The sequence below is a fragment of the Neophocaena asiaeorientalis genome, unplaced genomic scaffold (genome assembly GCF_003031525.2).
Source record: "Neophocaena asiaeorientalis asiaeorientalis breed wild unplaced genomic scaffold, Neophocaena_asiaeorientalis_V1.1 scaffold29, whole genome shotgun sequence".
NCBI lineage: Eukaryota > Metazoa > Chordata > Mammalia > Artiodactyla > Phocoenidae > Neophocaena > Neophocaena asiaeorientalis.
In genome coordinates this window covers 2823707-2839052 of record NW_020174423.1, presented here as the reverse complement: position 1 = coordinate 2839052, position 15346 = coordinate 2823707, and the positions used below count along the sequence as shown (strand labels likewise).

At 38.3% G+C, this 15346-nt stretch overlaps 1 protein-coding gene across 1 annotated transcript in view; it reads right to left on the bottom strand.

The window, feature by feature from the left end:
- Positions 1-15346, bottom strand: part of RGS22 (regulator of G protein signaling 22) — a 175203-nt gene that overhangs the window by 68766 nt on the left and 91091 nt on the right. Inside the window, exon 15 of the mRNA XM_024756574.1 lies at positions 205-399. Coding sequence (XP_024612342.1) covers positions 205-399 — 195 coding nt within the window. The remainder of the gene's footprint in view (positions 1-204; positions 400-15346) is intronic.

Sequence of the window (15346 nt, the reverse complement as noted above, 5' to 3'; positions counted from 1 at the left end):
GACACAACAGGGAAACTGGCAAAAACTAAGTTAATAAATACTTTCCCTGCCCCAATTTTGTGTCTGCCCAAATCTTAACTCTGAGTCCCCGGCCCACACGAAATCTTTTCCAGCTTTTCTCTCTTGCGAGTTAACAATGTTGCCCATCGTCAGTTTTGGAGTAAACCTGAATCGTTCACACACAATTCATCAGTGCCACGATACCTTTCTGTAAGCAACTTGGTCTGATTTTACCATCTTTGTCCAAGGCTCAAGAAGGAGGAGAAGGATATATTCTTCTGCTGTGTCAAAAAGGTCTTCAAATGGCGGCTGTATTTTCACGTAAATTTCTTTTTTCTTTTCCTGTTGGAGTCCAATGTCAAGAGTGGCTGAAGGAGCAATGTATGTGGCAAAAAGATACTAGGGGAGAAGGGGGAGAAAGGAGAGGATATTAGAAGAAACCATAATGGTTAGTAGATTCCTCAGCAAAGCCATTTTTAAAAAGTTAAGAGAAGCAAATAAGCTCAAGTGATTTTTTTTCTTGAAAAGATGTGTGAAATTACTTAAGACAAAGCAATGTGTTTATGCAAAGCCTTTGCTTTTCATTTTCTTTTCCTATTTCTTGATTGGTTATTAGTCAACTAGTCACTGGATCTTGTATAAGTGTACGTGATTTGGGTATTCTATTTTTTCTCAGATTACTACTATGTATCATTACGATTGATTCCAGGTTATACGTCTCCTTTCCTTATGTTCATGACATTTCTAACACATTTGTGTTACTTTCCAAAGTGGTTTGTAATGCCTTTTTGGGAAAAAGAGGCAAGAATTCACCAGGGCTGAAAACTGACTATCAGTCTAGAGACCCAACAGACTACCTCCCCTACCCAGCTGAGTTCCAGAGTTCTTAAATGTCTCCATCTGGTGTCCAATGCTGTGGAAGAGATACAAGAAGGAAATAAGAGTGAATGGAAAGTTGTACATGGAACTTCTAGCTTCCTAGACAAAGCTGGATAAATGTCTATTCCATTCTACTCATTTGTCTTGTCACTCAATAACAGCTATTTAAATCTGAGAAGCAAGTTAATAACATTTAATTTTTAAAATGTTACATACTGGATATGTCATGCCCTGCACATCACATTTAACTGAAGCTTTTGTTATTGTTTCATACTTAAAATTAATGAATTTTATGGCATGTAAATTAAACCTCAATAAAGCTGTTAAAAATAAAAATTAAATAAAGAAAGACTATTGGTGATTTCTCCCAAAAGCGACACACTCCTTCCTCCGTTTTAAAGATTGTCTGATCTCTATCATAATTTTTTCTTCATTCTGTTCTATTTACATCACTATATCAAAATAAATAGTTATCTAAAAAAAAGAATCTCTAATTAATTGCATTTTATTTCAATTTTATTTTTATACTTAGACTCTGGAACTGATAATGCCTAGATTCGACCCAGGCGATAAGATAGATAGGTAGATAGATAGAAAGATATCTGTACCAAATACCAAATAACAGTCTTATGTAAAATAATCTTTTAAAAGTTTTAAAGGGTTCACATTAATAACATAAGCATTTACCATGTATCCACTACAGCTTAGACACTTGGATAGGTGCTATGTATGTAAAGATTAATGAATGCCTGCCCTGAAGGAGCCATTTGGTGTGACAAAGAGAAAAAAACCAGTGGCTACAACACAGTATGATAAGTACTACAATAAAGGTATGCATTGAAAATAAGATCTTCAATAATTGCCTTTCTTTTTAAGCTCACCTCCATTAATCACCTTTTAAACTTTACACTCAGATACGCATTTTTCTGTAATTCCCTAAACCTTGATGTTTGCCATTCTATACCATTGCACACATTGTTCCTTCAATCTTGTATATATGCCCTACCCCATGCACCTTGTCTGCCTCATAAGCCCTGATTTATTCTTAAAAACCGATATGGATTTCTCCTCTTCTAGGAGCCCTTCATTCATACCCTCCTCCCAAGATCATGCTTTTTACTACTACACTTATCACACTATAATGCAATCCTGTATCATGTGTCTTCTCTTCTAGAACAAGGATCTTGAGGGCAAATACTGCAGTTTAGTCCTCTCTGATTCTCCAACTCCTAAAAACTGTTTTGGTAAAGAGTAGATGTTATAAATGTTTATTGATTTGTACTGAATCCACAGAAAAGACTCATTTTTTCTTGGAATGGGGAAGGAAAAGGTTCAGAAACTCTTGCAAGAGAAAGGTAAGCTCCTTGCTAGTCTTTAATCTGAATCTTTAAAGAGGAGTTGGAGTAAGTCAGACAAGATAGGGGAGTTGATGAGAAGGACAGTCCAAGAAGAAGGAAAACATGGCCCAAGGCATGGAGGCCTAAGGGGGTTTTATAACCTTATAGAGAGCGTCTAGGCTCCAAGTAGAGAACACTGGCTAAAGGAAAGAGGTAGAATAAGAGAGGAGGATATAAAGGGAGGAAGGCTCCACAGCATGGATATGATCTGTTTTCCTTTGGTAAGGAATTTGAATTTTTACCTAAAGATATAAAATGGGGAATCTCTGAGGAGTGACGTCTTTAGATATGAATTTTAGAAATAAATCACTGTGGCATCATACAGGAAAAACGGTTTGAGTAGATCAAGATTTGAGGCAGTTTGGAAGTTATTTTAATAGCCAGACAAAAAATTAAAGGCCACCCTCATCTCGTTTGTATTTTTGCAATAGCTTCCTAACTGGTCTTCTCAGGTTCTTCTTTGCTTCTTCATGGTCTTCCTTTTTTTAAACCACAGCAAACAGAGAAATTATTTTGTGTATCACTCCTCCATTCAAACTTTCCAGTGACTTCCCACCTCACACAGAATAACAGCCAAAGTCCTTATAATTACCTATAATTGGAGTATTTGGACGTTTCTCAGCGCTGAGAGGACAAGGATTATAGTTCATGATCTGCCAGTAGGGAAGCCCCTATAAACACCCCAGGCTCTCAAAACATTCTAAGAGCAGGGGTGGACCTGATATAGACTCTTGCCTTGAATCTTTAAAGGGCCCAAAGAAAATAACTGCTAACCTATACTTCTATACCTGGTTAAAAAAAAAAAAAAAACCCTTCTAAAATAAAAAGGAAATAAAGATGTCATAAGTCAATAAACAAAACCAGAATTCGTCACCAGCAGACCTACACTAAATTAATTAATTAATTAAAGGGAGGCCCTAGACAAAAGCAGGATGGAATATAGAACAATATAAAGCATAAATATGTAGGGAAATATCAATACATATTGATTGTAAAATATAATAATAATGAATAAGGTCAGAAGAAATCGTAAAAGAGCCTAAGGAAAAGAAGTCAGAATTGACGGTTCAGATTTCAAGTGCAGTTGAAATGACCAACCATGAGGTCCGTTATAGGTAGAAAAGCACATGAGGTTAGAGTCAGGGTAGTAATACAATAACAAGCAGGGCAGAGTATCAAAGAACTAGAAGTGAAGATAAAGGAGAAGCCCATGTAGCATAGTTAAAAGAGAGGACTATAAAGTTCAGTGTATAATAGGCACTCAATAAATATCTGCTAAATGAATGAATGGAAGATAGTGGCCTAATCTGAAATTACGATCTGAAAGGGAAATTTCAGAGTTCAAAAATTTTAAGCTGGAGTAGTTCCAAATTATGTTGAATTCTGGTATATGGCCATCCCTATAGTTAACTCAGGAGAAATGGAGATAAAAGACATTAGAATTGGGTAAATTAAGAAACACTCTAGTACATATGTTATAAGGATTATTAGTTTGGGTACTGAAAAAGCTTCAAGGTGATAAAAAAGAAAAAGTAGGGAGAAATTTCATGAGTCATGTATTGAAATTTTCTAGGAAGATAAAGAGAACTGAAAAGGTCTTTAGATAACATTAATGAGGTTAAGGAGGGAGGAAATGAGCAGATGGAGCCAACTCCAAAATTTTTTTTTCTTTTTTTGCGGTACGCGGGCCTCTCACTGTTGTGGCCTCTCCCGTTGTGGAGCCGCTCTGGACGCACAGGCTCAGCGGCCATGGCTCACAGGCCCAGCCGCTCCGCGACATGTGGGATCTTCCCGGACCGGGGCATGAACCCGTGTCCGCTGCATCGGCAGGCGGACTCTCAACCACTGCGCCACCAGGGAAGCCCCAACTCCAAAATTTTTGAAGCTATTAAAAGATGAGTCCTGAAGAGCAGCAAAGAACATCTCTTTCTTCCTAAGGGTTGTGAAATACGGGAGAAGGGGCATATTTAAAAGACATTCTAGATGTTCTATTTAATTAGATAATCTGCAGTCTGGAAACTCCCTTCCCTAAAATGTAGGTACACAGACTGCTGGATTTAATAGTCTAAAGTGAACCATACTCTTACCAAATGATTCTAAAATATTTTAAATGAAATTTGCTTCAGAAACACATGGCAATTTTTCCTAACCTTGGGAGTTATTTAGAAGAATGACCTAAATTTAACCTGTTTAACAAGCTAAGATTGTATCAGATTAAAATCTATTCTTAGGGCTTCCCTGGCGGCGCCCCGGTCCGGGAAGATCCCACATGCTGCGGAGTGGCTGGGCCCATGAGCCATGGCCGCTGAGCCTGCACGTCCGGAGCCTGTGCTCCGCAACGGGAGAGGCCACAGCAGTGAGAGGCCCCTGTATCGCAAAAAACAAACAAACAAACAAACAAAAATCTATTCTTAAACATTTTCTAAACTGGAAGTTTTAAAAAGTGCACTAATTAATGTCTATACTAAGGTAAATTAAGAAACTAAAAACTAACATGATCAAATTAACAACATTAAAAAATGTCTCTAGAATTTGTTTCAGTAATTTCAAATTTACGCCAAAGGAAAGTAAATCTGACCCCCCAAATCACTTCAGTTAAAATCAGTTCCTATTTAGCAAAAAGAAAAAAGAAAAGAAAAAAAAATCAGTAGTCAGGTTTTATTGGGGCAGGAATATCCTCTAATGGCAAAATAAAGCAACTGTTTTATCACTGAGTCAGCTACATTCAGAACTGTAGTTTAAGGAGACTTGGTGTGCCACATACCAAACTCTTTGTACAGACATCAAGGTGATTCCTTCGATTTAAAAGCGTAACAGTGAAGAGGGTAATGTACAAAAGAGGCTGAAATGGTGACTAGAATAACAGTGATAGAAGTGACTGTCAGCTTCTGGTGGACACCCAAATCTACTCCTTTCCTTTCCACTCCCAGTCTTGCCTTCACTCCTCATGTCTTTTAAAATCTACTGCTATCCACAGTCCTATGAGACCCTAGATGCCATTTATATACTCTATCATATCTTCTGGAATTTTGCTTTATGATTTTCTTCAGAATGACCTTCACTTCACTTTACCATTGACTATATTAATAGCACAGCTTTCTTGCTCTGACCATTACTCTTCATCTTTTTGTACCTCTCACCAAGCTTTGCTTTACTTTCAGTACAATCTGCGGTTTCTTCCTGTCCTCTAAATAAATCATGCACCACCTACTTTGTCTTACTTTCTTACACAATTTGGACTGAAAACTGCCCATCATTTCAACTACACTTTTAAAACATTCTTAATGCCTCCCACCTCGATCTTCTGACTTGTTGAGGCCAAATTCTGGGTCACCTTAATCATTCGTTCATTTTCCAATTCTATACTCAAGCTCCCAATAAAAGCTATGATAGTTGGTTCAATTATAAATACTCTTCAAAATAAAAACAAACAACAACGACAAAAAAACAAAAAAAAAAAACCCTACCTCAGCTGTGACCACAAAACTTGGCAAGATTTTGTTTATTTCTAAACTTTGCCATGCTCCTTAGAGGTCCCAACTGTACCCTTAGGCTTCTCCACATTCAGTGGACTTTATCTTCCACACAACTGGGAGAAACCACTGGTATGGATACCCTCAACTGTCCCCTCAAGAGCTTTCTTCTAAATCTTTCTCTTTCTCTGATGTTTCAAAATTCTCCTTCCCAAGGCTAAATGATTCATGCGTGCTGTTGACTCCATTTCCCCAGCACCATACAACACCAATTACGCCCTCAGTCTACCTTTCCTTTGATTTCATCTCCTTTCTAATGCTTCAAAGGTGTTCTAACAAAGAATCTCTCCTATTCTAATTGTCACCATTTTGTCCACAAACTATCACCCTTTCTCTCTTTCCCTTCCCAACAAATCTTCATACTCACTTTTCTATCATTTCTCAATCTATTGCAATCTGGTGCTCATGCCAAAGAAGCTAATGTCTCAGATTACTAAGAACCATGTAATTGCCAATTCAATGGTTTCTCTCCTTAATCTTCATCCTACTTGATTCCTTAGGCAGCATTTTTTGCTTTGTTTTGTTTTTAATTCTTGGCTGCGTTGGGTCTTCGTTGCTGCGCACAGGCCTTCTCTAGTTGTGGTGAGCAGGGGCTACTCTTTGTTGAGGTGCATGGGCTTCTCACCGCGGTGGCTTCCCGTCACGGAGCACGGGCTCTAGGCATGGGGCTTCAGCAGTTGCAGTACATGGGCTCAGTAGTTGTGGCACACGGGCCCTAGAGCATGCGGGCTTCAGTAGTTGTGGTGCGTGGGCTCAGTAGTTGTGGCTCATGGGCTCTAGAGCGCAGGCTCGGTAGTTGTGGTGCACGGGCTTAGTTGCTCCACGGCATGTGGGATCTTCCTGGACCAGGGCTCGAACCTGTGTCCCCCGCATTGGCAGGCAGATTCTTAACCACTGCGCCACCAGGGAAGTTCCCTTACGCAGCTTTAACACTGTTGACTCTCTCCTCTGCCTTCAACACTTTCTCCTGATTTGCTGCCTATTTCCATACTTAGGCTCCTTTATTGATTCCTCTTCCTCCATATCCCCCGCTTAAAGGAAGGCATTCATTAAAGTTCTATGTTCAACTATATTTTCTTCCTAATTCACACTCTTTCGGTTTCTCACACATGCCAGGCACTCTCTCACAGGACTTTCACAGTATGTGCTCTGTGCCCTCTCTATACTCCACCCTCCTCCTCTTTTCCCCTTTGTTGGGCTTCTATTCATCCTAAAGGACTGAGTCTTCCTTGACTCCTGAAGTCTGGCTTAGGTATCATTCTTATGTGTGCCCATAGGTCCCTGTATTTGTATGTTTCTTGCACTGGACTATAAACTCTATGAAGACAGATTTGGTCTGCTTTGTTTATTACTGTATCCCTAGCATCTAGCATAATGATAAGTTTAGAATGAATGAATGAATTAAAGACTTCATCCATTCTCAGAGACTTAACAATCAACTATATGTGGAAGAAACACAAATATATACAGCTTTAGACCTGATTTCCTTCCTGAACTGAAAACCTTTGCTTCTAGTTGCCTACTTATTATAGCCACATGGATAGCCTATGGACCTTCAAACTCAATGACTCAGTAATATAACACATTATCTTTTCCTTTTCCAGTTTTCATACGATTCACAGCACATTCTTTGACTCTTCCCCACTTTCCTCTCCTTCTTCCTCAAATGCAAGTCCTATGAATTTAATTCTCTACAATAAAACAAGGAAAAACTGACAAATATACAACTATGAGGAGGAAATAAGGGGCAGCAGTTCCATCCCAACAAAAACCATAATAAAACACAGTCTTCTGTCCAAGCTAGATCAGACCCTTTCCAGGCTACTGCCTACTTCCTGACCTCACACTCTTAGGGTGCTCTATAAAGCCACAGGGCTCCATGTACACTTTTTGTTGTTGTTTGACTATTTTGTTCCAGTTTTATTGAGATATAATTGACATATAGCACTGTAAAAGTTTAAGGTGTACAGCATAATGATTTGACTTACATACATCATGAAATAATTACAATAAGTTAACATCCATCATCTCATATAGAAGCAAAAAGAAAAGACAAAGAATTTTTTCCCTGTGATGAGAACTATTAGGATCTACTCTCAACTTCCATATATACCATATAGCAATGCTAACTATAGTCATCATGTTGTACATTACATCCCTTGTACTTATTTACCTCATAACTGGAAGTTTGTACCTTTTGACCACCTTCATCCAGTTTTCCCTCCCCACACTCTGCCCACCTCTGGTGACCACAAATCTGATCTCTCTTTCTCTGAGTCTGTTTTTTTCCACAAACGATTTAACTGCATATCCCACAACCCCAAGGAGCTACAATTAGGGTAGCCATATGACTTCATTCTGGTTTAAGCCTACTATCCTGGCATAATTATTAATATTTCCCCTTTTATTTTCAAAAGAATCCTGATTTAGATGATAAATTACATGGTCTCTCTATAATTAACTGCCACCAGTTAGATAAAATGAAAGTTTCTCTAAAACAAGACTCCTGGAGGTGCTCAACACATATTTAAAGCTAAAAATAAAGGAAAGAAAGGCAGAGGAAACTCCTTTCTAAGGAACACACATTTGTCTAATTTGAAATCATATGAATTGAATAGCTGATATCAAAAGCCAAAAATCCCAAAGCAGGAATATTTTATTTAGAACTTGGATTGAAGTTTCACAGACTTCCCTGTTAAGAAAAGACAACCCTCAGAATGTGAGAAAATACTTGCAAATGACGCAACTGACAAGTGGGAACATATGTATATGTATAACTGATTCACTTTGTTATAAAGCAGAAACTAACACACCATTGTAAAGCAATTATACTTCTGTTATAAAGCAGAAACTAACACACCATTGTAAAGCAATACTTATAAAGATGTTAAAAAAAATAAATGCTCTAAATCAAAATCTTAAAAGAAATTTTAAAATATTTCCTCTCTCTGATTGTACCTAAATGTAGGTACCTACCTAAATGTAGGTATATTTGTTCGCCCTCCCACTTTTTTTTTTCTTGCTTTCTTGCAGCTTGTTCGTTATCACCTAAGTAACTTCTCTTTGTTCAAGTATCAACCCCCGCTATGATAACTAGCATAATCCTTAAGAGTAATATACTCCCCTCGCCTTCTTGACTCTTTACCAGTTTTATTATAAAATCACAGAACTGAAAGCATTAGAAAGGATCTTGAAAGCCCACATTGTGTGTGTTTATTGGCTTCCTTTGAGGCTTGGTCTCTGGTCTCTCCCTCTTCCTCACCTCCCTAGGAGGGTGGGGACAAAAGTGGTTACAGGGGTAAGGAGAAGAAAACTGATTTATCCATCCTTAATTAGGCCACACAGTAAAATTATAGTACATTCAACTTAATTTTGCCATTACATCTGAGAATGTCTTTCTAATATGTGTTTCTAATAATCCAGAGATAATCTTTAAGTGGATAACTGACCAACTGACTATATAATAACAAACATAAGGGATGTAATCATATATATGAAACAAAATTAAAAAGCTAAACAACACATTTAAGGTCTATATAAAGATGGTGAAAATCATCTGTAAGTTGATATTAATTGACTTTATAATGAAATATAAAGATTATGCTTTGTTATAGCTAAGTAATATAGTCTAATCACAGGTTAGAAACATCGTTTAAGTATCCTGCATCATTTGCTTTCTTATTGGCTGCCCAGTTCTTCCTTTTCAGCCACTGACTAAATAACAATGTAGCTAATGTTGGAGGGGACAATGCTCCCTTCATATCTTAGTCAGCTACTCAGATTCACATTAAAGTGGAGATTAACTCACAAACAGCTGTGGCCGACATGATTCCAGTTTAAACATTAACCTATGATTCTTTAACAACCCAGCAGGGAAGTTTCTGAGAATGGATACAAGCCTGTCTGTGATCAGACTGCCTGGCACTGCACTCAGCATGGCTCTCTCTAAACCCCATCTCTCCTGGAGACACTCAAAGGTTATGTAAGCAGGAAATGCACAATGGGCGGCTTGCCCGGCCCTGCTCTATACCTGTGCCTGTGACTCACTTTTCCTGGCATCTGTATCAGATATGCAAAAAAAAGCCATGCCTCCCCCTGAAACATCTCTTACAGTCTTGAAATGCTGGGAGTTAATTCTCTTGTTTAGCTAAACTCTCAAGGCTACGAAGAAAAAAAGGTGTAGGATAGATACCTTGGAGACAGGAGGAAGAATGGAACTGGAAAGTGGAATGGAGAAACAAACTGGGAGAAATGAAGACAGAGAGAGAGAGATTTTGATACACATTTGCCTTCTAAAGGATAGTAAGATGACTAACAATATTTAATTTAAATTATTTTTAATACACATGACCTTGTTGGAATTATAGGAAAAAATACAAAAATGTTTCTGCTTGCCTTTCAAGGAAATCTCAGATGCTTCATTACTTAGAGCTAACATCCTGCACGCAACAACTGTATTGCACTACATAGGAGACGGCTCAAATTAAAATATGATATTTCCCATTGCAATTTATATTTTTTCCAATGCTAAAATATTTTCCATGCAAGGTTTCAGCATTGCCACTTAATAGCTTTCAGAATCATTTTGAAAGTGTATGTGATGAGCATATTCTTGGATGAAAGTGGATCCCAATCTCCTTTCAAATATATCATAATGCATTCCAGGCTTGGCTTTCCGACATTATATTGATTTTCATAGACCCTGAAATGTATTGATGTTTTCTTTACTGCATCATAAAGTCTAGATGAACATACCTGAGGAAGGAGAATTTGGGGTTTAGAGTTTATTCTTGTTTTTAACAGTGTAAAAAGCAAAAAAATAATGAAATAGCCTCCAACACTTTCTGTGCTATTTGGGTTTCTCTTTGTACCAAAGACTAAATGATGCCAGCTATGGGGTTAGATTCCAATTATCACGCTGTAGAAGCACCCAGCGAAGTACTTTCGCTGTGCCAAAGGTGAGCACAGTCTTTGCGAAAGCATCTTTTCCATAAGTAGGGGCCATTGGCTGAGCTGCAGCTTGATACTCATCTGTGTTCCAACGAAAATAAGAACAATTTCTGGGGAGCCTTAAAAGGCAAAGTCAAGAATAACACCAAATGCTGTAGCACATGTGTTGATCTGCTATGTTACATTTCAGCTGTTAGTTATGTTAATGGAACAGTTTCACATAATTTGTCTTGATGCATTTATTTTAATGATCATGTATATGTATCTTTCTATGACTGCCTGGTAACACTGATTGCATGATGTTCTGCTGTCACCTCCAGGCCAACTGCAGAACTGTATGATGTAAAATGAGTCCCTCGGTATACTAGGTACAAGATGTGTAAAAACCTATATGCTGTGAGATCTTAATACCGGCTTACAGGACAACTAGCAGAGCATATCACCAGGTTAATAAAACTGGGGACATTTAAAAAGAAGATTTTCAAAATAATTTATTAAAGTATTCCAGAGATTAGGAGAAAACATTCGTGCTTCAGCATTTGGCGTTTTTAGCAAATCCTTTTTTCTTAGACGCATTACTCCACTGCAATAGTAAAAGAAGTAACTCTAATCATGTAAGGCTACACAAAGATATGTATCTTTCACCATCTTCTAGTAACTGTCCAACATGCCCACCAAGAGAGTAGAGGAAATATAAAGCTGTCTGCTGTTGCTATTTCCTTCTACTTATTGGGAGGTAGCATTAGGATCCTGCCAGATGGACTGACAGGGTAGTATCAACAAAGACCTCACTGGCCCCTGAGAAGAAGAAATATCCCATAAAACCCATGACACTATTTCATACACTGGAAAGATAAAAGACGAAAACAACTTTGGCTACTGAAATATACAAAGATTTTTCTTAAACTTTTATTTTCAGTTTATACTAAACAAACTGTGCAGGCTGTGGAGATTCTGGAGCAAAGATACTACGCTTTCTTTGCTAGGTACAAGCGAGGAGTTCATTGGCAGTCTCTAAAGGGTAGAGGAAAAATGTGAAGGTGGAGGGTCAGGGTCTCCAGCGATAACATTAGAGGAATATACGACTGAGAGGATCAGAGTGGTCCTTTACCCTTGTCATTATCTCTTCCTCCATTGTAAACTGAAGCCAGCTTACAAGAGCTAATTCACGAATTTTCAGGAACTTGGTGAGTAGGTTGTTAAATTCAGTCACTATCAAAAATTATATAAACTTACAATTAAGCAAATTATATTAAAAACAAAGATGATGAATACTCAAAACCGATTACTTCCTGATTTTACTGTTTTACGACTGTCCATGCTCTTGAGGTTATTTACCTCTATTCTATCTGTCTGGTGGAAAATACTGTATAATGGTGGGCTGCTGCACCTCTCCTCCCAACTCTGTGCTCAGTAACACCATGTTGGCAGCTTGTAATCATCCACGGTGAGAGTATTTACACGCAGAGATCAGCAAAAGCTACAAATCAGGGCTGCTTATCCACCGCCCAGAGAGGTGGTTATTAAACATTTATCATCATACCACTGAGTATAAGGCAAAGATAATTCTCTTTTCCTATCATGATTACCAAAGGAAGAGAAATAAAGTAGGAAAAAAGCAAATGACACCAACTAATTCAAATACTCACTGGAGGCAAAGCCACATACCAGAATAAACTAATTCGGGCCGGATTATGCCAGTTTATAACACAGTTTACTTGAATACTGTATAACTGGCATCCATTTTTAAAAATACGGCTACAGTAAAGTTCTTTCTTTATTTTTGGCTGTATTGGGTCTTCATTTCTGTGCGAGGGCATTCTCTAGCTGTGGCAAGCTCTTCATCGCGGTGCGCGGGCTTCTCACTATCGCGGCCTCTCTTGCTGAGGAGCACAGGCTCCAGACGCGCAGGCTCAGTAGTTGTGGCTCACGGGCCTAGTTGCTCCGCGGCATGTGGGATCTTCCCAGGCCAGGGCTCGAACCCGTGTCCCCTGCATTAGCAGGCAGATTCTCAACCACTGAGCCCCCAGGGAAGCCCAAGTTCTTTTTAATAGTTAAATTAAAGTCAAACTGCAGGAGCAGGGCAAGTAAGTTTTTCTTTAACATTGTTTGTTTACACCCTGAATCGTCTTTATTTGGAAAAGGGCAAAGTTAAACTTCAAATGTTAAATTTAACTTCAGTCAGATTAGGAAACCAGAAGAGTTAAGAGTTTAGTTGGGAAAAGCTTGTTAACTTGTCCTCATGAGAAAGTATAAGGAGAAGCTATGAAGGAGAAACATTAAAGCATCATGAGAAATAAAACTAACTGGTACTAATGGATCTTGATGCAGTGTCTGGACCACAAAGAGACCAAAATCACTTCACAGATAATCTTGAACACAACAGAACAGATGTCCACTATGCTGTAACAACAACAAAAAACATATTACTGTACTTGAAGGCAAATAGCAAGTCACATGGGATCTTCTCAACTGAGCTCAATAATTCCATCCTTGGAGTTCATATAAAAAAATGAAATGAAACTGTGCTCCAAAAAGCTAAGGCAAAGAGTTCCTAGAGGAGTTTACAAAAGGAATGTAAATGCCCTGATATGGGACACTTTCAGAAATCACAAAATATTTACTTCAGCAAAAAGAGAAGTCTGTTTTCATAACTTCACAGCTCTAGCAGACATAGAACAACATTATCTGAGTTCATATGAGGAAGAAGAAAAATAATGAGCAAGTTCAAGCAATCCAATGTTTTTTTTTTTTCTGCAAAAGGAGGAAAAAATGATGATTTATAACGACCTCTCATACCCCACAAGGAACTCAAAAACATTATTGAGGAGCTATGCCGAGAGGGAATAAATTACAGATGGAGCTTTCCACAAATGGATTTTCATGTGAAGGACCTTGGGGTTTTTAGGAATTAGGAATCTTAAAGATGGGATCTAGAGATTGAAACATCCTGATACTGAGAGGCAAACTACTGCAGAGATCAACACAAGATGGAGTTGCACAAAAAAGATAATGTGATGACAATCAAATAGAGAATTTCTGGCAATTACTCAGACTCTACTAAGCAGAATTCAGTGCAAAAGAGAACGTAAGAAAATGGCAATAGGATAAAAGAGTAAAACAAACTTGAATCATTTTGGACAGAATGAAAAATCAAAAGGGAAAACAACATGTTAAATAAAGCCAAAAACAAACCACAAACTCAAGGGACGAAACAGACTAGGCTTGACTGACTCAGGCCATTGCTTAAGGTATTTTAAGCAAAATCGACTCAGTATATGATGGAATAAAATTCAAAAACAAAAAGAGTTATTATTAAGCAGTTTAGGCAACCTAAGCAACAAACAAGGATTTTATTTTTATAATTTTTGGATTCAACTTAAAAAACATTTTAACAGACAAAAGCAAAATAGATATTTAAACTAATGGAATTATTTAACCTCTAACAAAAATAATTCCTTGAAAATCAGTGAACAAAGAATAATTCAGAAAGGAAACCATGACTCTATTAACATTTTGGACCTAAAAAACCTGCCTCACAGAGAAGCTAACCCAGGCCAACAAAGCACAAGAAACTGATACTAAAACCAGGGCGTTGAGGAATTACTCTACAATGAGAAAATCAACCACCAAACAGATGGGATATTTACGTTCACCAGCATGGCACCTTGGAAAGCAAGCTCAAATGTAGCAGGTTGCTTGGAGTCAAAATAAGGGAAGTTAACTATGACCCTATGAATGTTCTTTCCTTCCAGATCTATCAGGCTGACCAGCTGCTCACAGGAGCAGCTGGCTGAGGACAGCGCTTCAAGGGCATGGTCAAGGACTGCCTCTGTAACACCTCTCTTTCTGGATGCTGCTGCTGATCAATGCCTCTTCTTGCCCGGAACACTCTTTTTTTTAGATGTACTGGCATGTTCATTAGAAGTCTTGAGGCCTGTGAAGCCATTCTGTCTCTAGACAACTGCTCATATCCATTCTGAATTATTACACACTGATTTCATAGTTTAAGTTTCAGAAAGCAACCTTATTTTTAAGTTCCTTGAGTGAGGTGGGAGGAGACAGGGAGATTTCACTGTTGCTCCAGGGAAGCTTGTTAAGGGCTCCTTACTAAGAGAAATCTTGGACTATAAACACAGTATGTCTGGAAAGACAGAATATTGATCATTGTTGAAGCTGGGTGACGGTTTTTTTTTTTTTTGCAGTACGCGGGCCTCTCACTGTTGTGGTCTCTCCCATTGCGGCGCACAGGCTCCAGACGCGCAGGCTCAGCAGCCATGGCTCATGGGCCCAGCCGCTCCACGGCATGTGGGATCTTCCCGGACCGGGGCACGAACCCATATCCCCTGCATCGGCAGGCGGACTCTCAAACACTGTGCCACCAGGGAAGCCCCATGAAGCTATTTTATTTAAAAATTTTTTAACAATTAAAAGCACCCGGCTGGCAGTCATTTATAAATAATCAATTATTATCTATAATTAGGCTTATAGTATGTTGCTAAGAATATAAGCATGCCAATGAGTTCATTCAAAAAATATTACAGCATCTTTTATATGCCAGCTCCAGTTCTGAATATATGAGGTAAA